The sequence below is a fragment of the Theobroma cacao genome, chromosome 1 (genome assembly GCF_053813885.1).
Source record: "Theobroma cacao isolate CCN51 chromosome 1, ASM5381388v1, whole genome shotgun sequence".
Lineage (NCBI taxonomy): Eukaryota > Viridiplantae > Streptophyta > Magnoliopsida > Malvales > Malvaceae > Theobroma > Theobroma cacao.
The window spans coordinates 7,447,894-7,471,855 of NC_142639.1; the positions used below are offsets into that span (position 1 = coordinate 7,447,894).

The window sequence follows — 23,962 nt, forward strand, 5'->3', positions numbered from 1 at the left end:
CTTATTAACTATACTAAATAATTTAGTGACATATGATATAAGATATTTTGTACAAAATTTTGATGAGTAGAATTTATATATAATTTAAAAAAGAAAAATTCGAATCTTATTTTTTAAGTAGAAAATAATGCATCAATCAATGAAGTAAATGTTCAGGTGCAATATAAATATTTATTTGATTTAAATAAAAATAAAAAATTAAAAAAATTATTTAAATTTTTTAAATAATGATTTTTTAAAATATTATATTTAAAATTATTTTATTAAGGGTGTATAAGGATATATTGGCGCTAGCAAAGACAAAAGGTGGTTGGAAGGAGCAATCTTGAATTGGTTGTTTTAGGTAATGAGCAGTGTGGGAGCAGTGGGCAGGGTCCAATTAAGCAAATAAAGGCAACTGAACACGTAATGAGGCCAAAGACAAGAAAACAAGTTCAAGCATTCAACGACCCAACGCGAAAACAACGAAAATTCAAAACCAAAAAGGAAAAAAGGTATTAAAAAAGAGAATCTTTTCCCATCTTTTTTCAAATCTGAAACAAAAAAAGAAGTTTGGGAGTTGGAAGGAAGAGCCATCTGTTTGTATACGTTATCAAACTCTTTGAGCTCTTAGGCCTTTCCACTTGCTCTCATATTCTTCTTTTTCTTTGATTTTCTCGCTCAAATCTCAAGAGGGTCTCTACTTTTTTGTCCTCTCAGTTTCCAAATCTTCTTCTCTGTTTTTTTTTTGGATTCTCACTCATTGAACTTTGGTGGGTTCTTTTTTGATTATTCGAAGTTTACGTTTAAATATATATATATAATTTGAATGCTCTTTTTGCATACAAAGCTATCAAGTTCTGAGCTTTGATGGGTTCAAGGTATTTTCTCTTTCCGGGTTTTCCCTTTTTTTTCTGATTTTTTTTTTGTTTTTGCTGTTACTATAAAGTTTGATTCTTTGCTTATGAACATCAAGTGGGTAATTATCTAGCTCTGGGTTTTATCCAAGTGTTAAATTATAAAATTTGGATATTGATAATAAATTTATCTGTTAATTATCTGTATTTTTTCCTTTTTTAGAAATAAGGTGCTGATCAACATTTAAATTTGAAAGTGTATGTTACATTTAATGCTAGTATTAATATGTAATGCTTACCGTGGTAAGTTACAATTTAGGCTTGATAACAAATCGCACCAGCTGATCTAGTTTTTTATATCATATAAAAGGCTTTTGTTTTTGATGAGTTATATCAACTCTGAACTGAATCAGAGAAGATCAAATATTCGGAAACTTTGTATGGTAATTATTTCATTCTAAACATAAATAAAAAGTACATCTTTTAATCTGCTTACTTAGGTCTGTTTGTAGGTATAATTAAGTTAGCTGTACCAATTTTTTTTTTAAATTTTCTTGCTAATTTGATTATGTGTATCTTTTTGTTAATGTGGGCTAATCATATATTTCAAAATCGTATATAGAAGAACATGATTGAGCTAAACTGGGTATGCAGATGTCATTTAGGTCTTGTTGGCTGATAGACATATGATTTAGAAAGTAATGACCATTTTTCTATGATTATATTTTTGGAATCAAGGACCTTTTTATTGGTAAAGGCATAGGCTTTTTGATGAACCTCTAGCTCCATTGCATGCTTAGCAATTGGATCACCATTGTTGCATGCATCTATGTTATGCAAATTTCTTTAATGTGCCCCGTGCGAAAACTCAATTCAGAGTATCAATTTGAAGCAGAAATAGTTTTCCTTGAAAGCTTTTGAAGAAAGCAATTTGTAGCATCATCTAAAAAGAGTCAAAATGTTGAAAAGAAAGTAGTGCAGGTATTACTAAATGATTTTGGAATTATTGTTGTCAAAAATGAAATTAATATGATTTATAAGATAATTTTCATTTCCGAAAGCAACAAGGAAATAATAACTGAAGGTTTAGTAAAGCTTGTCTAGTTCAACAAATATAGTTGTCTATATCCTCTTCTTTTGGTTCCTAGGTCTTTAGTTTCCCTGATTCATCATCATGCCTTTTAGTTGTTGACTTTATTTCTGGCAAGAACAAACTCTTGGTGCTACATTTTGTGTAATTTGAAACATTAAAATTTGACTACTTAACCATTGTTTCTGTTACTGTTATCGTCTATACTTGATTCTGTAAATTTACAGTTTTGAATTTGTAGCTTAAAACTGATGCTTGGATATGTCTTTTGTTTGGAAGAACTTTGTCAATAGGTGCATCTCTAGATTCTCCTGATGCTCCTTTTGAAAGAAATCACGCCGAAAATGTCAGTATGGTTTCCCTTAAATTTCATGAGTCAAATGGGGTGCTAGATCAGGGACATCAAGTCTCTAGTCCAGTGAGAAGAGATGTAGTTAGCAGGTATGGTTTAGTTATTTAAGGATTAGGTTACATTTGGTGTACTTAAGTGATTTATTTTGCTTCTGCATTTCTGATAACACTTCTCATATTATTCAGTCCTCCTTTACAGTTCTTCAAATTTAAGTTGTTGAATGTGGGGTAATATGTGTTTTTGTTAGAAATTCTTTTCCCTTCTCAGCTGTAAATGTGATTCCACACTGTATAATGCTTCTCAAAAATGCTTCTAATGCATGAAAAAAACACAGGGATTTTTTTTTGACTTTATGGCTTTGTTACTTGAACTTTCCCCCCATTCATTTTGTATGGGGAGTATTCGGGCATGAAGAAGAGAGGATAGAGGGTGGAAGGAAGGTGGCGTGGAAAGATAACTTTCATTCTAGTTACCAAATAAGTTGCATGCTAGTATCTGCTTTAAAATGGTGTTTAATTTTGAAGGGAAAAAAGTGACTGTTATGTGGTTCTTGTGTTTGATGGTGAGTACTTTTTGGGGGGAGGGGGCAGGGGAGCTGAGACAGGAGGGAGGGTGATGCCACAGATCAATATCATTCAAACTGCACTGCTTCTAGATGTGGTTTAGTTTAGGAACTAAAGAATGAGTATGCTTTTTTTTTCTTAAATTTTTTTTGGTGAGTGTGTGATGAAAACACAAGGTTCTTAACATTATAGATACATGATTTCTCTTTTCTCCATTTATTTTGTATGGGGGTGTTTTTGGTGGTGGAGAGGAGAGGATTGGAGGGAGGTGTCTTTGAAAAGATTGGCCTGTTTGGCTGGAAATTGAATATGCTTCCAGATGTGGTTTAGTACTTTAGTTGTATAGGAAAAGCATTTGCTATCAGCAGTAGCTATAATTACTTTGGTCAGTTATGCTAATACTTGTAAGAGAGGCTTGATTGTATCTTTCTTTTTGTTCAAACAGCCGTGTACAGTGTTGATTTTTTTTTCCTTCTTTTCTTTTTCCTTTTCATTTTGCTTTAAAGTGAAAGATGGTTGGGGGGCGGGGGGGTGGAGGGAGGGTGCATGTTGAGGAACCAGGTTGAATGCATTCCATTACACAACTGTAAATAAAAGTGCAGGACAGAATCATTTTTAAATACAGTTGCTTGTCTGTTTGACTAGTCGAACATGGGCTAGTTCATCATTTATGGGTGCTGAACCAAGAAATTCCTTATGAAGGTAGTTGAATTCTATTCAAACGTAAAAGAATATATGGTTTTCTCTTTTTCTGAACAAAGGATTTGATGGATAATTCAGGAGTATAGAGTGCCAATTAGGAAAAAGTCCCATTAGTTGGTTAGTTTCGTGTTACCAGTTATATATGCTTCATTTCGTCGTCTCTTTTTTTTTTTCCTATCAATTCTTGTTGTATCTTTGGGTACTCTGATGTGACTTGGAATTAAAGTGGCAGTATAGTTATTGTAATTCTAAAAATGTTGAAGGTCTTTTCCTTCCCCAAGGGTTCCCATGGTCCCCCTCCCCCATTCCTTTTCTCTCCAGTGGGTTCAACTTGTTTGTAGCTTTGCATATCTTGCTTTTTTTTATAATAATTTTCTATTTAACTTAGCAAATGCAATGAGATGTGAGATTTTTAATAGTGGCTATTGATTAATATTTTTTGTTAATATAGGTCATTATCTGCAGTAAAGGTCCATGAAAAAGATGAAATGGACCTGGAGAGTGGTAAGTTGGAAAAGGACAGAGATAAAACAATACGTAGTAACAAGATAGTTAAAATACAAAATCAGGCCTTATTATCTGGCCTTGCATATTGTATTTCCTCCTGCAGTATGATACTGGTAAACAAATTTGTGCTCTCTAGCTATGATTTCAACGCGGGGATATCTTTGATGCTGTACCAGGTATTTTACTTTAACTAATATTCGTAGTTATGCTAGGATTTTTAATTTTATATCATAGCAGCAAATTTTTTATGTGCGAGTCAATATATTGGTTCAAAAACAGTTTCGATCTCTTTACAAGCTCTTGACTCTTTCTGCCTGCAGAACTTTATATCCGTTGTTATTGTCTCTATACTGAGTTCTTTGGGCCTAATATCGACAGAACCACTAACGTGGAGATTGATTAAAGTCTGGTTACCTGTGAATGTCATATTTGTCGGGATGCTTGTTACAAGCATGTTTAGGTATGACGTGTATTTCTTGTATATGGTCATCTTGGTGAATCCTTCTTTGATTCTATTTCTATATATGCATCAGCTGAAAGAATATTTAAAATTTCGATTTTGTAATTTTAGTACTAGTGAATCAGTAACCTGCTACCATTTGAAGAAATTAGTCCTCTTTTGCTTAACATCATCAAGGCTGTTTCATACTTTTGTTTTCAAGGGTTTTTCGGTTTTCAGGTTTTATTTTTATTATGTTTTTATTTTTAAAGACAGGATTACCAGGATAATTGTCTATCTTTATAGTTGAATTGTAGCTTTTTTTTGGTACTTACAAATGCAAGCTTAGATATTGCCACTTGTGAATCAAGGTTCCTGTTGGCAAGAAGTTTTACCTCTAGTTAATTAACCTAAAAGAAAAATGAAAAGACTTTTGTCTCCCACGTCGATTTCTTGTCGTTAATTGACTCTAACTAAAAACAACATAGAACTCAACAATACTCAATAGAGTCTAAATTGGTCATTTCAAAAGCGTAAATTGTGTCTCAGTTGGAGTTTGCATATACTTTGAAGGTGAAGGCTGTGGGTTGGGAAAGACAGGAAAAATAAGAAAGAAAGAGAGATTTACTACAGGATGAATTCCAATATTGCATGTCATAGATTCCTTCCCTCACTCTCTGATTTTTGCTGATGGCTCTGCATTAGAAAACCTTTTCATATGGTTACATCTGGAAACTGAACCATGTTTCTTAAGTTCATCGTTTGCTATTTCTTTCCAAATCTTGTTAGACCATGAAACTTGAAAATGTCTAATATATTTAATGGGACTGGCCTAGAATTTCCACACTCGTTTCTGGATCTTTACGTGAAGGTTATAACGTACTTATGGCTCTTCCTTCTTTTATGTGTTTGCCACTTCTATTAGAAATTATTCTTTCTAGTGATTAATAAATTTTGCTTTAGCCTATTGTCAAAAATGATGTGGACACAGATATTTAAATTGCACATCAGATTCAGTTAAAAGAAAATGTGGTGCATTCCTGTAGGACATATGACACAAAAATTTGGTGCTATTCACTTATGGTTCATTTAGTCTGGGCTATAAGGGGGATGCCATTTGATTGTTATGGCTGATTCTGCATATTTGGGTAAGAGCTGAATTAGAGAATTTGTTTTCTAGACACATTTGTGCTTGACACTCATGCTTAGAGTGATGTAAAGTTGTTCTGTTCATTCAAAAAGGGAAAAAAATGTTAGAGTTCTCTGGTGTAAATAGAAATATTAGGTTGGAATTATTTACAATAATAGTGAATCATTAAAATGTCATATTCCTAAAGCAATAATGCCTTAAAGTGTGAAGTTTTTAACTTATATTTAATTATTACTGTTTTGATTGCTTGTTATCTGTGCTTTGCCTAGGATGTGTCCATTAATGAAATCCATCTTGATTTCAATCACAAATTTTACATGTTTGATTTAGATGTTTAGTTTTAGAATTTCTTGGAAAACTCAAGAAATCATATGGTCTATAGCATTTTGATTCTGCTTGTTATTTTGCCAGAGATTATCTGAGGTGGGAGTAGTTGGAACATTCAGTTGTTAGTGCTTAGCCACTGTTAATTGCATCGTGTTGAAAGGCTATTTTTGCGTAAAGAATGCTGTCATGAATAATTGGTCAATGCTCAAAGGAAATTCATCTTTTATTGTAGCTTAACTGCAATTTTTGCTTTCTGCAGTTTGAAATATATTAATGTAGCCATGGTCACGGTCCTGAAGAATGTCACTAATGTAATTACTGCAGTTGGTGAAATGTATCTATTTAAGAAGCATCATGATAGCAGGGTGTGGACTGCTTTGTTCTTAATGGTATGTTAATTGACTCAGTTTATTCGAGAAATGTGAATATGAAATTGAGAATAATTTTTAATCAACATATTGCTCTTCTTATATTAGCTTGATGCTGCCTCTCATAGTATCTCCTTTTTCTTTAATAATTTTTATTTTCCCCCTATATTCCTTTTCAATCAAACACATATTTTTAAGAAAGAAATAATTTTAAATAAATTGTATCATTTACACTGTTACCTTCTAGGAAATACAATATCAAGTTGCTTTGGGGGTTTGTCCATTTATTTGTGGAAAGTTCAAAAGGATTTTTCCACCAGACTAGAGTGTCTATAAGAAATCAGGTTCTTTCTGAAGATGGTCTTATCCAACAGATAGAGATATTTTATAAGATAGTCAATCGGGAAAATAATCAGTTTAACATGATTTCGCCTATGTACTTGGCCTATTATTACTTCTAAATCACATTTCAGGTTGTCTCTATAAGAAATTGGGTTTCTTTTGAAGATGGTCTTATCTAACAGCGAGATATCTCATAACATGCTCATTTTGAAGAGAAATCAGCTTAACAAGATTTTACCTCTGTATTGTGCAGATTATTTCAGCAGTTTCTGGAGGGATAACTGATCTATCATTTCATGCCATTGGATATGCATGGCAGATTATAAACTGCTTCTTAACTGCATCGTATTCTGTGAGTATATAATGATGTTATGACTTTCAATTTTTAACTTTTAAGATTTTTTTTGTTTAACAAAGGTCATAGTCACAGTTTTGTGGGCTTGTCTTATCAGTTTGAGCTATTTTCTCATCTGATATTGGAAAAGAGAAGTCTTTGCTTGTGCTTCCATTTGCTAGTCGATATCTCATTCCAATGGCAAATTGACTTACCAATACAGTGGTATTACAAATTTAAATTTTTATAGTTTTAAAAATATTAATTAAGCAACTTGAATTTTGGACTGCACAAAATTTCTTTTTCTGAAGAACAATACAAGGGATGCTTTTAATTAAGCCTACGTGACTTAATCTGGCAAAAAAGCACCTAGTTGTGTGAAATTTTTGGATGGCAGAAGATGTTTTATGATTTAATCAATACAATCTCTTCTTGAAAACATCGTTTCATTAATCTATTGCTGATGTAATAAGCTTCATTTGGAGTCTGATAATAGTATTGTAGAAGCCTACTCCTTGTACAAATGAAAGGTAAATTTGAGTATCTAATTGCAGCAATAAGATAAATTATCTGTATGCAGAAATGGAGTATGTTAATAATGAATTAGCCCTTTTCCCTCAAATTATAGTGCTTTTAAATTTATTATATAGAACATGCTCTTTTTCTATCCACTCCTTTCAGGATCAGTCGTGGTCTTACAAACTCTACCAATGGTATGAACAAATCCCTTTCTTCATACAAATGTGTAAAAGGTGCTAGCCACACCAAAAGCTGAGTACTCTTCCATTGAGTTAGCAGCCCAAAAAAAAAATAGAATGTGTAGATACAATAAAAAAAATGGATTGCACAATGCAATCAAAACACGAAATTGGCAAAAGTTTTAATAAAATATAATTGATTCTGAACATTCTATGTTTAGAATAGATAAAAATACACGAAATTCTCAGATAAAAACATGGAAATAGAATAAGTGAAAATTTTCTTGAAATTTCTTTGCTATCTATTTCGAAATAATGTACCATGATGTTAAATAGAAGAAATCACTTGGTACTAAATCAAATATCATGTTAACATATCGGTACTTTATTGTCATGCCTATTGGGTGCAAAACCATGTGCATTAGAAATCTTCAATAAGGTAAGCATCTAAAACCACAAGAGTGTAAATATGATCAGAAGCTTGTGTTTGTGTAAGTTAATGAATATTTCTTGGGGAAGCTTCTGTAGGCTCAAATTGCATATAGAGCAATGCTGATGTTATAGTAGAGATGTTTAAGACATCCATGTAGCATATTTGTTGGGATTTAAGGTCTCAGATTATTTTGATTCACTGGGTTTTTTTGCCAAAGTTTCAATTGGTCGTGCATCCTAAAGGTTGTAATAAGTGGTGCCATGAATTCAAGTCTCAGTCTTGAACACTCAAAAGTAGATTTACGATATAGTTGCAAATTCCATTTGTAGATACTTAATATAGCTAGTCCTGGTTCATGCTTTGTTTTTCTCCTAATTTTGCAATTATGGCTGGCAAATTGTTTAGTCTTCTCTAGTTCATTCATTTTTCTTTTAAATCTAAAATCATAAATGACTGATTGTTCATCTATTTATTTTTATTGGTGCAGCTGACCCTACGTAGAGTCATGGATACTGCAAAGCAGGTCACCAAATCTGGGAACTTGAATGAATTTTCAATGGTGTTGCTTAATAACACACTTTCATTGCCTTTGGGGATTCTTCTTATTTTTGTTTTCAGGGAGGTTGATTATCTCTGTACAACGTGAGTGTTTTTATTCCCCTATCATTATTCATGTTAGAACTTCAAAGCATATTTTCTCCATTTATTTGCTTTATGGTAATTTTTCACAGTAAATAATATGGTTGCTCTGTGTAACAGGATACATTAGTTATTATAACAATGTATCTTTTCATTATAAATAAATATATTATAACAATTTATTTATCTATTATAAACATAGATGCTCTTTTCATGGTCTGATGTTGTAACTCACTTGATATTAGTTGGATTCCATTAGTTATTATGACAATTGAATGAGTCTCCCCATCATACTCTGTGTAACATGATACATTTTTATGTCAGTGTTCATTTTACAAATGTAGCAAATTATAAGGGTCTTAACATGTTCTATGGATTAGACATTTAACTAGGGAATGTCTCTTTGTTTCTTGCTTGAGATATTGCTTGAAATTTCTAGAGTTGACTAGTTGAAGGCACTCCAGAGTATCAATTCAATTGAACAAGGGACAACTGTATGCTGCTAACGGGTTGTCTTAATTGTAAACCCTAAATTTTCATTGACTCTCTCTGCTAGATGTACACGATATAAGCACTATCATTACATCACCTGTTCAACTTGTGATCTGTGTTTTGAATAGTATTGTACCTTCTCTTTTCCTTCTACAATTTACATTCATTGGTTGAAGTCCTTTTTTTTTATTTTAATTTTTCAGCATAATTTTCAACTTCTGCTATTCTAAAAGTTTACAGTTACATTATATCACAGCCCATTACAGCACTTCAAATTTTGCTTGGCTATTTGAAAGCTTTTGTATAAGCTTTTCCGACCTTCGTGGTGTTATCCTTATGTTATTTTCTTTTCTTATTCTCTGCCCTATTTATTCTACCTTTATTCTTTATAAAACCAAAAATTGCATCAGTCTGAATTTTTCGATCCATATTTATTATTATGAACTTTTTGCATTGATAGCTTTTTGTTATGCTTACCAGCATCACATCCTACTAAATCAAAATATCATTTTGTGGATCCTCTTTCCCACTCATAAATCAGAGTTCTTGAACAGTTGTCCCCCCATTATGGTGTCCTCAAAAGAAGCAAATACACCTAACTATTCCTAGCATTTATTTGCATGCACTTGAGGTTGCTTCTATACCAATTCAATGTTCATATGTGAAACCTTCTTAGTCACTTTTGCCATGCAAGATTGTTTTGAAAGACCAATCTTTCCATGCTAAGATGTAAATAAGTCAATTTTTAATTTTCAAGCTCCACCAATATATGCCACTAAATTTCAGGCTTATTGTTATTGATTTCATAGGTTGAACTGAAACGAAAATCATGGTAGCTCTCACGCCATCTTGCAATTAACCTGCGACAACCATTTTTACTTCGACTTAACCATGATTTCTGATATATTTGTTATTTAAGAGTTCTTATGGAATCTCACAATCTTGTATTTACTTGACAGACCACTTCTAAGGATGCCTGACTTCTGGTTGGTAATGACATTAAGTGGATTTTTGGGTCTGGCAATCAGTTTCACTTCAATGTGGTTTCTTCATCAAACAGGGGCTACCACCTACAGGTAAGATGAAAAGGGGCTTAAATGCCACTGTACATAGTTAAATTTAGCTTTGCGTGATCGGACTGAAAAACCAACATTTCTAGTTTTTGAGAGTGACAGTGTTACATTGCATAATTTCTTGGTTGGCAAAAGTGCAATTCATATACAAGTTAAGTTATGCCGAGGGTAGAGGCAATGTTTGCAAACTGACCTGTCTTTGTAAATGCTATTCATGTTTGCTGTAGTCTGCAATCTGACGAGCTCTCACAGAGTTAAAGTCTTTGTCGCATTGAGTCCTTAAATATATTCAGTTGCGAGTCAATGTCAAATTGGATTGGTTTGTGGAATTAGTATGTTGGACCACTGATTTTACTTTAGATGAGTGATAATTACTGCTTAAATGGATTTGTACTGGATGGGTCTTGTAACTGATTTGTTATCTGCAGCCTCGTAGGATCATTGAATAAAATTCCTCTCTCTGTTGCCGGTATTGTTCTTTTCAAAGTCCCTACGAGTTTGGAGAACTCTGCCAGCATCTTCTTTGGTATGCCATCAAACACAAAGCAAAGTACACAGTATCTGACCTCGTTTCCAAGTTCCTTTTATTGTTTATAACATGAAATGGATATTGCAGGTCTTTTGGCAGGAGTGTTTTTTGCAAGAGCCAAAATGCGAGAGAGATCTTAATCCTGAGTACAGTTTTGCATTTTGTGTAACTTTGCATCTGACAACTTTTGAGCATTGTTATCACTAGGAATCGATCAATCAGTTCTCACCGAAGACAGAAAACGGGGTGGCCAGTTGGTTCCAATCAAGTGTAGTTTGGTGCCAAATCTTGGTCTAGGCGATGATTGGAGTTACGCGAGTTTGGCATCTGTTTTTTTTTTTTTTTTTTGGTTTGTAACAAAGGAAAGGGTGCCACCACTTAATTCTTTTCCTTTTCTTTTTGTTGTATTGGGGACCTTATTGGTTTTCCCCCTTGTATTTTGCAAATTCTTAATGTAATTTATGTATGCCCTTTGTCACACTACTATTTAGATGCAAAGAAAGTGACGCGAGATTTTAATTTTTAAATGAGGTAACATGTACAAGTAGAATTTATAATAATTAAAATATTATTATAGCCACGGAATAAATCAATAACAAACCAATCAACAATCAACAATCAACATAGTTAAGAGACATTCGAAATAAAATCGGATGAAATTTACATACGGCAAAATTTGAAAAATTAATATTTTCGAAATTTATTATCTCATGTTTGGTTGTTGGGGAAAAAGTAAAGAAAACTTTAGAAAGATAAAATTACAGAATATCTGTAATAAATTATTTTTCTCATCTGAGGAAATTCCAAAGGGACCATAGTTTGCGTCACGTGGAGCCTCAATGTTTCGCAACGTGGATCCCTCAGTTGTTTGCATGAGTCAGGTTTACTTTGGTGGTGTCATTTATACTTTTGTTTTGGGTGCTATATTTGTCAATTTCTTATTATTTTCAAAAATTTTTTAAGAGTTTTTCTTTTTGGATTGACCAATTTAATCAGTAAAATTTTCATTTTATTATATGATTTTATATTAAACTAATTGTAATTATTCAAATTCCTTTTGTTTGTAGGATTTAGAAATGGAGTAAATTAAGGTGAGTTTTAATTTTAGAATATGATTGTTATCCTATATATTTGTTGCTTTCATTTCTTTGATTTGTTTAATTTAATTTCGCTTTATCAGTTTTCAAGTGTCTTTTTTAAACTTTTTTCTTTTTCTTTTGTAAATGACCTATGGGCATTTTGCTCAGCATCATTATATATTTATTTTGTCAAATTTCCAACAATTGAATAAAAAATTAAATAAAAAAAACATTGACCGTCCCAAACGTAGCACACGGGCATCACTTCGTCTATCCTTGAAAGAAACGTTCACTATAAGTGGATGTGGTGGCGACAAGTGTCCACAAAGGACAGAAGGGAAATTTGCTCAATTTCTACAGGCAATCTTGACATTTTGAGAAGGATTAGGAGTTAACAACCGCAAATTTTTGACCTTGGTGGTCCAAAGTTTGGGTTGTTTTCATGAAACCAGGAGAAAGAAGACCAAAGCTTTATACCACGTTGTTCCAAAGTTTCCTTGTTCACTACAATTGACTGACCAAAAAAACACCAAAGTTCACCATAATTGACAACGTTTGAGCGTTATTAGCACTGGGAATCTATGAACCAGTTCTCACTGAAGACAAAACATGGGGTGGTCAATTGGTTCCAATCAAGTGTAGTTTGATGCCAAATCTTGGTCTGGGGGACGATTGGAGTTACAATGAGTTTGGCATCTGGGTTTTTTTTTTGGTAACAAAGTAAGGGTGATGTCACTTAATTCTTTTCCTTTTCTTTTTGTTGTATTGGGGACCTTATTGTTTTCACCCTTGTATTTTGCAAATTCTTAATGTAATTTATGTATGCACTTTTTCAAACTTCAATTTAAATGCAAAAAAATAGTCGCTGGATATTATTTTTTTTAAGGAGGGTACATGTACAAGTAGAATTTATAATAATAAATCAACATAGTGTGGGCCTGGTGGCGACAAGGGTCCATAAAGGACGGACAGGAAATTTGCTAAATTTCTATAAGTAATCTAGACATTTTGAAGCAAGATCAGGACTTAACATCCGAAAATTTTTGACCTTAGTGGTCCAAAGTTTTAAACTACTTAGTTACGACTAAGTGTTCAATTTAAAGTCAAAATATTTAGGTTTTTGTCAATTTAAGGTTAAATATTTTAATTGTAATAATTAAAGGTTAAATATTTTCAATTTTTTCAATTAAAAGTTAAGGTGAGAGATGTCTAATATGTTTAAAATATGCATGCTTTGCTCTTACTAGAAAATGACATGTAATACCCCTGATGTTTGTTCAATTCGAAATTAAAAGGAGATGAAGCATCTTGTCATGTAAGATATGAAAAGGTAATTTTATTAGAAAGTCATTTTTGTTAAGTTAAAATGGTTCAAATTATGATGTAACGTGTAATAACTTTTTCATTATAGCGTGCAATAATTAAATTTTTTAATATAATGTGTAACAATTAAATTTTCAGCATGATGTGTAACAATTACATTTTTTAACATAATATGTAATAATTAAATTTTTAACCTGACGTGTAACAGTTACACTTTTCAACATGACGTGTAATAGCTAAATTTTAAAATATGACGTATAATACAATATTTTTCAATATGACGTTAATAATATTTTTTTCAAAAAAAGTAATAATAATATTTCCCAACATATTGTACATCAAATATTTTAAAAATATTTTTGAGATGTCATGTTATTAGCTCACGTGATTTTTATAATGTGTGATACATATTTCATCTATATGTCAACTTAACTTTTAATTGTAAAAAATTAAAAATATTTAACTCTTAATTATTACAATTAAAACGTTTGATCTTTAGTCTCAATTCGAGCATTTAACTGTAAATTGCATGTAAGTTTTACCCTTTGTTCCACCTTTTTCCGACTTATAATGTCGACTTGTTCACTATAATTGATTGACAGAAAAAGCACCCAAGTTTACTTGTAAGTCGTCGATTACGAAGACAAGCACCTTATCTACAACGCAATCCTGATGCGATGGAGATAATCCCCCATCTCTATCCATCAATTCAAAAAGACGGAGATGTTTTGAAGCGCATTACTGAGGCGGAATTTGTTGACACTCCTTTACACATAGCAAATGTCGCTACGTGAATCTGTAAACGAGCTAAAATGTGGACAAAGGACACACCTTGCCGAGTTGCTATGTGAATTTATGAAAAAGTTGCTTTCTCGTAGAATGTGGGCAAAAGATTTCCATACCTAGTGAAAGTACAAGCCCTATTCTAAGGTATAGTTAGTCTAGTATCAATGTTGACCATTCATGTTAAAAAATTCTAAAAAAAAAAAAAAATCAGAAAAGAGATACATCGCATGAAGAATGACCATAAGCTCTGCAAAATTGGAATCTTGAATGTCAAGTGGGCCAAAGAAAACACCCACCGCATAATATTGAAATTACATAGGATCTCACCATATCTTGCCCGTAAGTGATAACAGGGAAACTTTTTTTAAAAACAAAAAACTGTTGTTATTATTTACATAATTAAATGCAGATTTTTTAAATTAATCTTTTTGTTTCTCAAAAAATTTTAAGGGTGATTTTATATTCTATAAAGTTAGTAGTCATCGCTAACATTTTGATAATTTAACTTCATTAACTAGTGATGATAGCAAGACAACTAGTCAACAAGGTTGATCCCATGCACTTCCGAGGGCAATAGCATTGAGGTGAATGTATGCCACCCTTAATTAGACATTGACATTTGAAGAAAAAGTTTGAGAAGGAGATAGAGAAGGGTAACCACCGAAATTTTTTGAGCTTAGTGGTTCCAATAATAGTATGGGTTATTTCCATGAAATTACGAGAAAGAAGACCAAAGTTTTAAACTACTTCGTTCCATGAAAGCTGTATCTTTTTGTTCCACCTTTTCTAACTTGTAATGTTTTCTTTTCACTACAATTGATTGACTCAAAAAACACCCAAGTTTTCTTGTAAGTATGAAAGCTTTACCTTTTTATTTCGCTTTTTAGGGTTTCCTTGTTGACTTTAATCGACTGACAAAAAGGTCAGCGATCATGAAGACAAGCGCCTTACAAAGAATCGCAATCCTGATCTGGTAGAGATAATCCCTCCTCATTTCCTTCACAACCACAACTACTTTCTCTTTCAACAAGCTAGTTATTATAATTATTAGTTCAAACGCTTCCAGTTCTCTGCCTATCGCGTTTCTCGTCTCGCTATGATTACCGGATGGAGGGGAGCCGCTCTAGCAGGAAATATCGAGGCACTCTACGCATCAATTCAAGAAGATGGAGATGTTTTGAAGCGCGTTGATGAGGTGGAGTTTGTTGACACTCCCTTACACATAGCTGCAGCTGCAGGGCACACCGATTTTGTGATGGAGATGATGAACTTAAAGCCATCATTTGCTAAGAAGTTGAACCAACATGGTTTTAGCGCCCTTCACCTGGCCTTGCAAAACGGGCATAAAGAGACGGTGCTTCAACTCCTGGAAATCAATAAAGATCTTGTTCGTGTCAAAGGGAAGAATGGCTACACTCCTTTGCATTATGTAACTAGAGAAGGAAACCTTGATCTTTTGGCTAAATTTTTGGAGGATTGTCCTGAATGTATCTTTGACGTGACAATTCACAGCCAGACTGCTTTTCACATTGCTGTTGAAAACGATAGATTAGCTGCTCTTCATGTCTTATCCAAGATGCTGAAGAAGACTGATTGTTGTCAAGGCGTGGTGAACCGGAAAGATAAGGATGGCAACACTGCCTTACACAGAGCTGCAGCCAAGAATTGCCCCCAGGTCATCAAATCTCATTGGCCTGCTCTAATTAATTTTACTTTTGGTAAAAAGAAATGGATCCTTTTTTGGTTGTATTTTGCGGTCATTAACCGACAGAAGTTTTTGTCTTGATTAAACCTAGATGCTCAAACTGCTATTAGCATGCAAGGCTGATAAAAATGTGACCAATCAAGCTGGTTTAACGGCTCTGGATGTTGCACGGGGCCAGGTTAACAACCGAGAGAGCATTAATATACTTGGAGTTTGTTCATTTGCTGGAGTTTCAACTTTATATAAGTTGTGGCAACTGATCGTCAAAATTTTAACAGAGGCATCAACAGAGATTTTTCAGGATATGGATGGCATTTCAAGCGACGACCGCAACGCTTTATTAGTAATATTGGGATTGCTACTAACAGCAACCTACCAAGCAATTCTTAGCCCGCCCGGTGGCGTTTGGCAGGGTGCAGGTACGGAAACTCGTTTAAGCTCGCCTAGCGTTGTTTGGCAGGTTGGAGCTCCAACCTCCACTCCCACTCCATTCCATCCTAGAAAAAGTAGAAATATCGTAGGAACATCAATCATGGATCCAGTTGAATTTCTTGTTTTCTATCTTACAATCTGTGCAGTGTTTATCGTAGCGTTTTTCTTAACATTGGGCCTCCTTAAACCTTTTCCCCGAGGTTTCAAGACTGCTCTTCAGGTATTATTGGCATTTTTTGCTATATGCTTTCAAGCGTCAATATATCCCATAACTCCGTTTTATTTTTACGTGCCCTTAGTTATCAACATATTTATATTTTTGGTTTTTGTTATAATGATGTCCATGTGTACTGCTTCCCGTGTATCCAAAATTAGCGTTATGGTACTAGGATGCTGGTTACTTATTGGTGTCATTTATCAATCCTTCGCATCTTTCGGTTCTTAAGATTTCATATGTTCTCTGTTGTATCTCTATTTGTGGTTAAATGTATCACAACCAAAGTCAATTTGTCAGACAATCACCTCTCTTTTTTTTTTTTTTTTGAAGTTGTGAACCAGTTCAGTTTTATATTGTACTCCTGTTTTGGGAAAAAAAATTTAATGGAAAAAAATGTTTTCCCAACTATTTTTTTTTATTTCATAATGTAACAGATACTGTTAATTTCGAAAAAACAATAGTAAAATGTTGATTAATTAATGATAATAATTAATTAGTTTCAATAATCAATTTTTTAAATGAATAAAAACAAAAAAATTAGTTACATTTTAATTGATTGAATTTTAAAATGAAAAATTTGATAAATATTATATCCTACAATTATGAACGTGTAATGATAAAAAAAATGCTTTGATGTTCTTTGCATGTTATTTAACACGTAAACATGAATTCGGCCAAATTTGTCAAAGCCAGGTTATGTTAATAAAACCCATGAATTTCTCAAAATATTTTCCAGGATTTGATATCTCAACCCTCAAGCCCACCTTCCATTTTAGGATGACAGATATCAGACATGAAGAACAAATAAGTCCAGAGGAAGTCATATATGGCAAAATACCAAGAGAAGGGAACTGAAGTTGGAAGCAACAAGGGAAGAAATCGTGACTCAAAGGAACAGAAGCCATAGCATAACAAATGATGCTCTAAACGCACCGTTTCACTTAAACACAGCACAATGGTAGCATATCATATGTGTGAGAAACACACCGTTTCTGTAATTGGTGCTTTTCAAATTTTAGTTTAGAGAGGTTTATTAGATTAGAGTATTTTTATGTATTTGGAGAAGGGAATTCCAAATTTTTTTTTAACAAAAAATTATATATCAGTTAATAAGTTAAATATTCAAATATTTTGATTAGTTTAGAATTAATTTGGTTTCCTTCATTTATTCCCACCTGTAAAAGCTATATATATTCTAAAGCTAGTATCGTACCCTAATTTGGATTATTCAATGTGAATTATTCAATGTGAATTGAGTTAACATTCTCTCACCATTGCTGCATCCGACGCTTTTCCTTTTATACCATACTAGATTTTGCCCCGTGCTCCGTGCTCGGGTTAAAAAAAAAAACTGTCATAAAAAATGTTCATGGCAAAAAAAATATACAATTTTTCGTACAAAAGGAGAGAGCATGCATTCATTTGCCCTATTCAAGTGAAAGTGAATGATCATAATGAAAATTAAGATCATTATTCACTCTTCAGTTCGTTATGCTTGCTTAAACAAAAAATATAAAGCAATTTTTATAAATTTATACATTCATTTGTATCTACTTAACAAAAGGAGTGTGGCCATGAATAAAATTTACATTATGCTCTGATGTTATGTTTTTGCAGTTACTTTTGTGCATACAAAAGTTAACGTTATAGTGTTCTGTGGTGTTAACTTGAGGAATAGTTTTCTAGCTACTCGGTTGCTGACTGGTGATGGTAAAGTTTGCTCTTCTGATTCTATTCTTGTTGGAAGTGTCATTGATCTTGAAGCAGCAGCAGAACTTGGAGTGTAGCATTCTTGGTTTCGCAGCTCATCACAATCAAACATCTTGTGGCTGGTTATTCCTGATTTCATTACTTTGGTGGTTAAGCCTATGGTGAAAATCCTTCCTTGATTGATAAATGCTTTTTGCAGAAGGTGCAGCAAAAAGGTGTCAAGAACCAGTTTCAAAAGAGTAGAACAAACTACTTACATTTGAAAAACTGAAAGCAACAAAAATAATCATGTAAAACATATCCTTTTTTGAGTCCTATAAAGAGAAAGATTAGCTTGATAACTGTGCGTGAAACCACCGGAGTCTTGACTGATAATATCTTTTGTTAAAGCATAAAGCAATATCAATGTAAAAAGATCAATGAAAATTAATACACACATTAATTTTCAAAATAGTTAAGACGGGCAGTGATAAATAAGTAAAAAAAGGTAAAATCAAATAAAATCCTAACCAAAAAAGTAATGCTTTACTAATAGCCAAAAAGAAGAGATGATTTTATAATTTAAGGAATACCTTTGTTTCCTACATCTTCTCCTTCACCGATTTTCTCTTCAAGTTGCATCATCAAGGTGGACTCCGGCTCAATTGCATTTCATATGTCAAAACAATTTCAATTAATTGAACAAACTGAGAGAACAAAAAGTAAAAAGCAAGACATAAAAGAAATGAAATGAAATTACATGATAGTTCAAAAGTTTTTATTTTTGAAGTCATAGTTCCAAAATAGTTAAGACAAGTGGTGATAAATAAGCGAAAAAAGGGTAAAATCAAGTAGAAATTCTAACAAAAAATACTGCCTCCTAGTGTGTTACATTTTTTTGTCCATTTTATTTCTTCCTTACTAAAGAGTCAAAAAGAAAAGATGATTATATAATTTAAAGGACACTTTCGCTTTTTACATCTTCTCCTTCACCAATTTTTTCTTCAGATTGCATCATCAAGGTGGAGTCCAACTCAACTCCATTTCATATGTCAAAAAATGTCCAATTAATTGAACATACTAAAATAACAAAACAAAAAAGAAATGAAACAAAATTATATGACATTTCAAAGGTTTTTATTTCTGGGGAATCAGTTTCAAAATTAACTTCCAAAATTATACACACATTAAATTCCAAAATTGTTAAACCAGCCAGTGATTAATAAGTTTAAAAAAGTAAAAGTAAAATCAAATAAAAATTCAAGGCAAAGGGATGATGAGGATCGAGGAGGCTTTTAGTTGAGAAGATTTATTTTTGGTTGGGAAATGTAAGTTCCATTCAAGGCAAAAAAAAAAAGAAGCTATTTTGTTTGAAGAATGAAGATCGAGGAGGGATGGAGTGGGAAAGTGTGTGCGCCTATATTTTTCATTTTCTTAAATAAATCATAAACAATTGTAATTTTCAACCGAGCAAGTGACTGAAAGCCTGTTAACGTGGCCATTGGTCATTGCCCACTTCAAAAGGCCAAGGCAAAGCTGATTGGGAGGTTTGGTTGTTGGCAGTACAACTGAACATCATAATCATTGCTTCACTGTGCTCCGTTCACGTTTCATAAGGATTAAAAAACACTACGGTATTGAATGGGTGATTGAAAAGGGATGATGGACATCCCGAAGACCGATCCGAAGAACCAAAACAGGAAAACAAATTCAGGCCACCCACGTCGTCCAGTTGTACAAATCTCCATTAACCAAAACCTCTCACGGGAGTCTGAAAAGAGAGAAGAGCAAGTTAGAAAGAAAGGAATGAGGCCAAAAAACAAACCTAACGCCACAGTAGAAGGATATGGGCATGCGGCCTGCCCAAGTTGACCAAAGCCTAAAACTTTTCTTGAGAAGGCCACTTAAAAGTTTACTTGTCAACTATGGAAGCCCTAACGTGGCAAATTGTGAAAGTTACTTTGGGTTTTTTTTTTTATATTAAGAGTATGTTTAATTTGATTTTTTTTAATTTAAAAATTATTATGAAATTTTTATAAAAAATAATAATTTTTAAAATTAAATTAAAGTTATTTCATAAATTTTTTTTATAAGTTATAATTTTTATTAAAATTATCATAAAATATATTTTTTTAAAGAAGATAATATTGTAATTATTTTTAATAAATAAAGATATTTTTGAAAAAAAAATAAAAATTTTCTTGTATTTTTAAAAGAAGAGAAAAAAAAGGAAGTTCCTCCTTGGAGTTTTTTTTAAGCTATTTTTTTTAAAATTTTGTTCTTAAATAAAAGTACTTTTTTTTAATAACTTCTCAATTGATTATGTTTGAGCTGATTTTTACTTTTAAAAAGTAAATAAGTTGAAAAAAAAGTTAGATCAAACATGCACTAAGTCATAGATTTTCACATGAATTGGCAGCAGGCTCCTCTAGGCTCTAGCTGAATTTTGAAAGGAATACAGAGCACAATTGAACAATATTCTTTATGACCTTTTGGGACAGGATAAAGTTTCTGCACCCAAAATTTTGCATACTACAGTAAACGTGATAGATTTAATTAGCCCCCAGCTTTTTGTTGATTTTATTTTGGTTATTGATGGTTTTGTTTCTTGTTTTTTTATTTTTGATTAAAAATAATATAATGAAAAAAAAAATAACAAGAAGTAAACAACAAAAACAAAAACAAGAACAGGTTATCAAACAATATCTTTCATGGAGAGATCTCATGAGGTTTGTGAATGTTTAACTATTGAGAGGAGCTGGAGCTCTCAGAGGCGGCTTCGGTTGCTTCATTATTTTTATGTTGAGAGCTTTTCAATGCAATTTTAAACGTCATTCATAAGAATAGCTTTTACAATTCATATATGTGAATAATGATATAGATGGATAAAAAAGTAACAGAAGAGAGTTTCACAATTGAAATACATACTTATAAAAAGATTAGCTGTGTATAAGCTATTAGGAAGGAAGAACGATTTTGTAACTATGATAGTAGTACCTTTTTTCTTTATTTAATTGTTTCTTTGATCACCATAATAAGAGGGCATCAAGTTGTTGCAGTGTTGCTGGTAAGTGGTGACATGGAAATTATTTTTTTTAGAAGTGAAAACTTTTGTTATTGTTTACGTAATTAAATGTAGATTTTTAAAATTAATATTTTTGTTTTTTTAAAAATTTTAAGGATGATTTTATATCCTCTAAAGCTACTAGTCATCGCAGACAAATGGCACTGCATGGTTGAAAGGAAAAAAAGTATACATTTGGAAACAACTGGCATTTTGATCATTTAACCTTATTAACTAGTGGTAATGGCAAGACTACTAGTCAATAAGGTTGATCCCACTTCTGAAAACAATAAATAGGATTGAGTTGAATTTTCGCCATCCTTAATTAGACATTGACATTTGAGAAAACGTTTGAGAAGGAGATAGACAAGGTGAGCTTAGTTGTCCAATAATAGTTTTGGTTATTTCCATGAAACCACGAGAATGAAGACCAAAGTTTTAAACTACTTCGTTCCATGAAAGCTGTATCTTTTTGTTCCACCTTTTCCGACTTGTAATGTTTCCTTTTCACTATAATTGACTGACTCAAAAAACACCTTTTCTTGTAAGTATGAAAGCTCTACCTTTTTATTTTGCTTTTTCCCCACTTTTATTGTTTCCTTGTTGACTTTAATCGACTGACGAAAAAGTCACCGATCATGAAGACAAGCACCTTACAAAGAAACGCAATCTTGATGTGGTAGAGATAATCCCTCCTCATTTCCTTCACAAACCACAACTACTTTCTCTTTCAACAAACTAGTTATTATAATTATTAGTTCAAACGCTTCCAGTTCTCTGCCTATAGCGTTTCTCGTCTCGCTATGATTACCGGATGGAGGGGAGCCGCTCTAGCAGGAAATATCGAGGCACTCTACGCATCAATTCAAGAAGATGGAGATGTTTTGAAGCGCATTGATGAGGTGGAGTTTGTTGACACTCCCTTACACATAGCTGCAGCCGCAGGGCACACCGATTTTGTGATGGAGATGATGAACTTAAAGCCATCATTTGCTAAGAAGTTGAACCAACGTGGTTTTAGCTCCCTTCACCTGGCCTTGCAAAACGGGCATAAAGAGACGGTGCTTCGTCTCCTGGAAATTAATAAAGATCTTGTTCGTGTCAAAGGGAAGGAGGGCTACACTCCTTTGCATTATGTAACTGGAGAAGGAAACCTTGATCTTTTGGCCAAATTTTTGGAGGATTGTCCGGAATGTATCTTTGACGTGACAATTCACAACCAGACTGCTTTTCACATTGCTGTTGAAAACAATAGATTAGCTGCTCTTCGTGTCTTATCCAAGATGCTGAAGAAGACCGATTGTTGTCAAGACGTGGTGAACCGGAAAGATAAGGATGGCCACACTGCCTTGCACAGAGCTGCAGCCAAGAATTACCCCCAGGTCATCAAATCTCATTGACCCGCTCTAATTAATTTTGCTTTTGGTAAAAGAAATGGATCCCTTTTGTGATTGTATTTTGCGGTCATTAATTGATAGAGGATTATGTCTTGATTAAACCTAGATGCTGAAACTGCTATTAGCATGCAAGGCTGATAAAAATGTGACCAATCAGGCTGGTTTAACGGCTCTGGATGTTGCACGGGGCCAGGTTAACAACCGAGAGAGCATTAATATACTTGGGGTTTGTTCATTTGCTGGAGTTTCAACTTTGTATAAGTTGTGGCAACTGATCGTCAAGTTTTTAGCGAAGGCATCAATAGAGATTTTTCGGGATATGGATAGCATATCAAGCGAGGACCGCAACGCTTCATTAGTAATATTAGGACTGCTACTAACAGCCACCTACCAAGCAATTCTTAGCCCGCCTGGTGGCGTTTGGCAGGGTCAAGTTTCCGAAACTCGTTTAAGCCCGCCTAGTGGAGCACCAACCTCCACTCCCACTCCAACCCATTCTAAAAAAAGTAGAAATATGGTAGGAACATCAATCATGGATCCAGGTGAATTTCTTGTTTTCTATCTTACAATCTGTGCAGTCTTCATAGTAGCGTTTTTCTTAACATTGGGCCTCCTTAAACCTTTTCCCCGAGGTTTCAAGACTGCTCTTCAGGTATTATTGGCATTTTTTGCTATATGCTTTCAAACGTCAATATATACCATTACTCCATTTTATTTTTACGTGCCCTTAGTTATCGACATATTTTTATTTTTGGTTTTTGTTATAATGATGTCCATGAGTACTACTTCCCGTGTATCCAAAATTAGCGTTACAGTACTAGGATGCTGGTTACTTTGGGGTGTCATTTTTCAATCCTTCGCATCTTTCATTTATTAAGATTTCATATTTTCTCTGTTGTATCTCTATTTGTAGTTAAATGTATCACAACCAAAGTCAATTTGTCATACAATCACCTTTTCTTCTTTTTTTTTTTTTTCCAGGTTTTGAACCAGTGCAGTTTTATGTTGTACTCCTATTTTGGGACAAAAAAATTTAAGGGAAAAAATGTTTTGCCAACTATTTTTTATTTCATAATGTAGCAGATATTGTTAATTTGGAAAAAATAGTGGTAAAATGTTGATTAATTAATGATAATGATTAATTAGTTTCAATAATCAATATTTTAAATGTATAAAAACAAATAAAATATCAGATTTTAATTGATTGAATTTTAAAATGATAAATTTGATAAATATTATATCCTACAATTATGAACATGTAATGACAAAAAAAAAAAAATGCTTTAAGGTTCTTTGCATGTTGTTTAGCACGTAGACATGAATCCAGGCAAATATGCCAAAAGCTAGATTATGTTAATAAAGTCCATGAATTTCATAAAATATTTTTCAAGATTTG

At 33.0% G+C, this 23,962-nt stretch overlaps 3 protein-coding genes across 13 annotated transcripts; all 3 read left to right on the forward strand.

Annotated features, from left to right (window-relative positions):
* Positions 1-324: 324 nt before the first annotated feature.
* On the forward strand, positions 325-11,401 carry GONST1 (golgi nucleotide sugar transporter 1). Of its 4 annotated transcripts, XM_088806056.1 has the most exons (11): positions 330-494; positions 830-860; positions 2,206-2,367; positions 3,995-4,226; positions 4,371-4,510; positions 6,226-6,355; positions 6,930-7,028; positions 8,629-8,783; positions 10,232-10,348; positions 10,774-10,871; positions 10,962-11,401. In XM_088806056.1, the coding sequence occupies exons 2-11, from the start codon at positions 850-852 to the stop codon at positions 11,012-11,014; spliced, it is 1,197 nt and encodes a 398-aa protein (XP_088662182.1). In that variant the 5' UTR covers positions 330-494; positions 830-849; the 3' UTR covers positions 11,015-11,401. The 4 variants fall into 4 exon arrangements, with proteins under 4 accessions (XP_017982820.2, XP_088662184.1, XP_088662182.1 ...); XM_018127331.2 differs by lacking the exon at positions 830-860 and having other exon boundaries at positions 325-494; XM_088806058.1 differs by lacking the exons at positions 830-860; positions 2,206-2,367 and having other exon boundaries at positions 325-494.
* A 3,305-nt stretch (positions 11,402-14,706) lies between these two features.
* Positions 14,707-17,554, forward strand: LOC18611864 (ankyrin repeat-containing protein BDA1-like). Of its 8 annotated transcripts, none has more exons than XM_088803723.1 (4): positions 14,707-15,737; positions 15,859-16,186; positions 16,346-16,419; positions 17,153-17,554. In XM_088803723.1, exons 1-4 carry the CDS (start codon positions 15,159-15,161, stop codon positions 17,195-17,197), a joined length of 1,026 nt encoding a protein of 341 aa, XP_088659849.1. In that variant the 5' UTR covers positions 14,707-15,158; the 3' UTR covers positions 17,198-17,554. The 8 variants fall into 8 exon arrangements, with proteins under 8 accessions (XP_088659849.1, XP_088659860.1, XP_088659844.1 ...); XM_088803734.1 differs by having other exon boundaries at positions 17,193-17,554; XM_088803718.1 differs by lacking the exon at positions 17,153-17,554 and having other exon boundaries at positions 14,707-14,855; positions 14,950-15,035; positions 15,129-15,737; positions 15,859-16,771.
* A 4,244-nt stretch (positions 17,555-21,798) lies between these two features.
* Positions 21,799-23,623, forward strand: LOC18611865 (ankyrin repeat-containing protein BDA1-like). The gene is made up of 2 exons (XM_018127319.2): positions 21,799-22,551; positions 22,673-23,623. The coding sequence occupies exons 1-2, from the start codon at positions 21,973-21,975 to the stop codon at positions 23,441-23,443; spliced, it is 1,350 nt and encodes a 449-aa protein (XP_017982808.1). The 5' UTR covers positions 21,799-21,972; the 3' UTR covers positions 23,444-23,623.
* Positions 23,624-23,962: the final 339 nt, after the last annotated feature.

What these genes read in the sequence shown, in the direction of transcription:
- GONST1 (XM_018127331.2), top strand. Translation starts at nt 409, where the DNA reads ATGAGGCCAAAGACAAGAAAACAAGTTCAAGCATTCAACGACCCAACG. An exon ending in GTTGATTATCTCTGTACAAC is followed by an intron (nt 8,784 to 10,231) that starts GTGAGTGTTTTT and finishes TTTACTTGACAG; the next exon opens with ACCACTTCTAAGGATGCCTG. An exon ending in CTCTGCCAGCATCTTCTTTG is followed by an intron (nt 10,872 to 10,961) that starts GTATGCCATCAA and finishes TGGATATTGCAG; the next exon opens with GTCTTTTGGCAGGAGTGTTT.
- LOC18611864 (XM_088803718.1), top strand. Translation starts at nt 15,159, where the DNA reads ATGATTACCGGATGGAGGGGAGCCGCTCTAGCAGGAAATATCGAGGCA. An exon ending in CAGCCAAGAATTGCCCCCAG is followed by an intron (nt 15,738 to 15,858) that starts GTCATCAAATCT and finishes GATTAAACCTAG; the next exon opens with ATGCTCAAACTGCTATTAGC.
- LOC18611865 (XM_018127319.2), top strand. Translation starts at nt 21,973, where the DNA reads ATGATTACCGGATGGAGGGGAGCCGCTCTAGCAGGAAATATCGAGGCA. An exon ending in CAGCCAAGAATTACCCCCAG is followed by an intron (nt 22,552 to 22,672) that starts GTCATCAAATCT and finishes GATTAAACCTAG; the next exon opens with ATGCTGAAACTGCTATTAGC.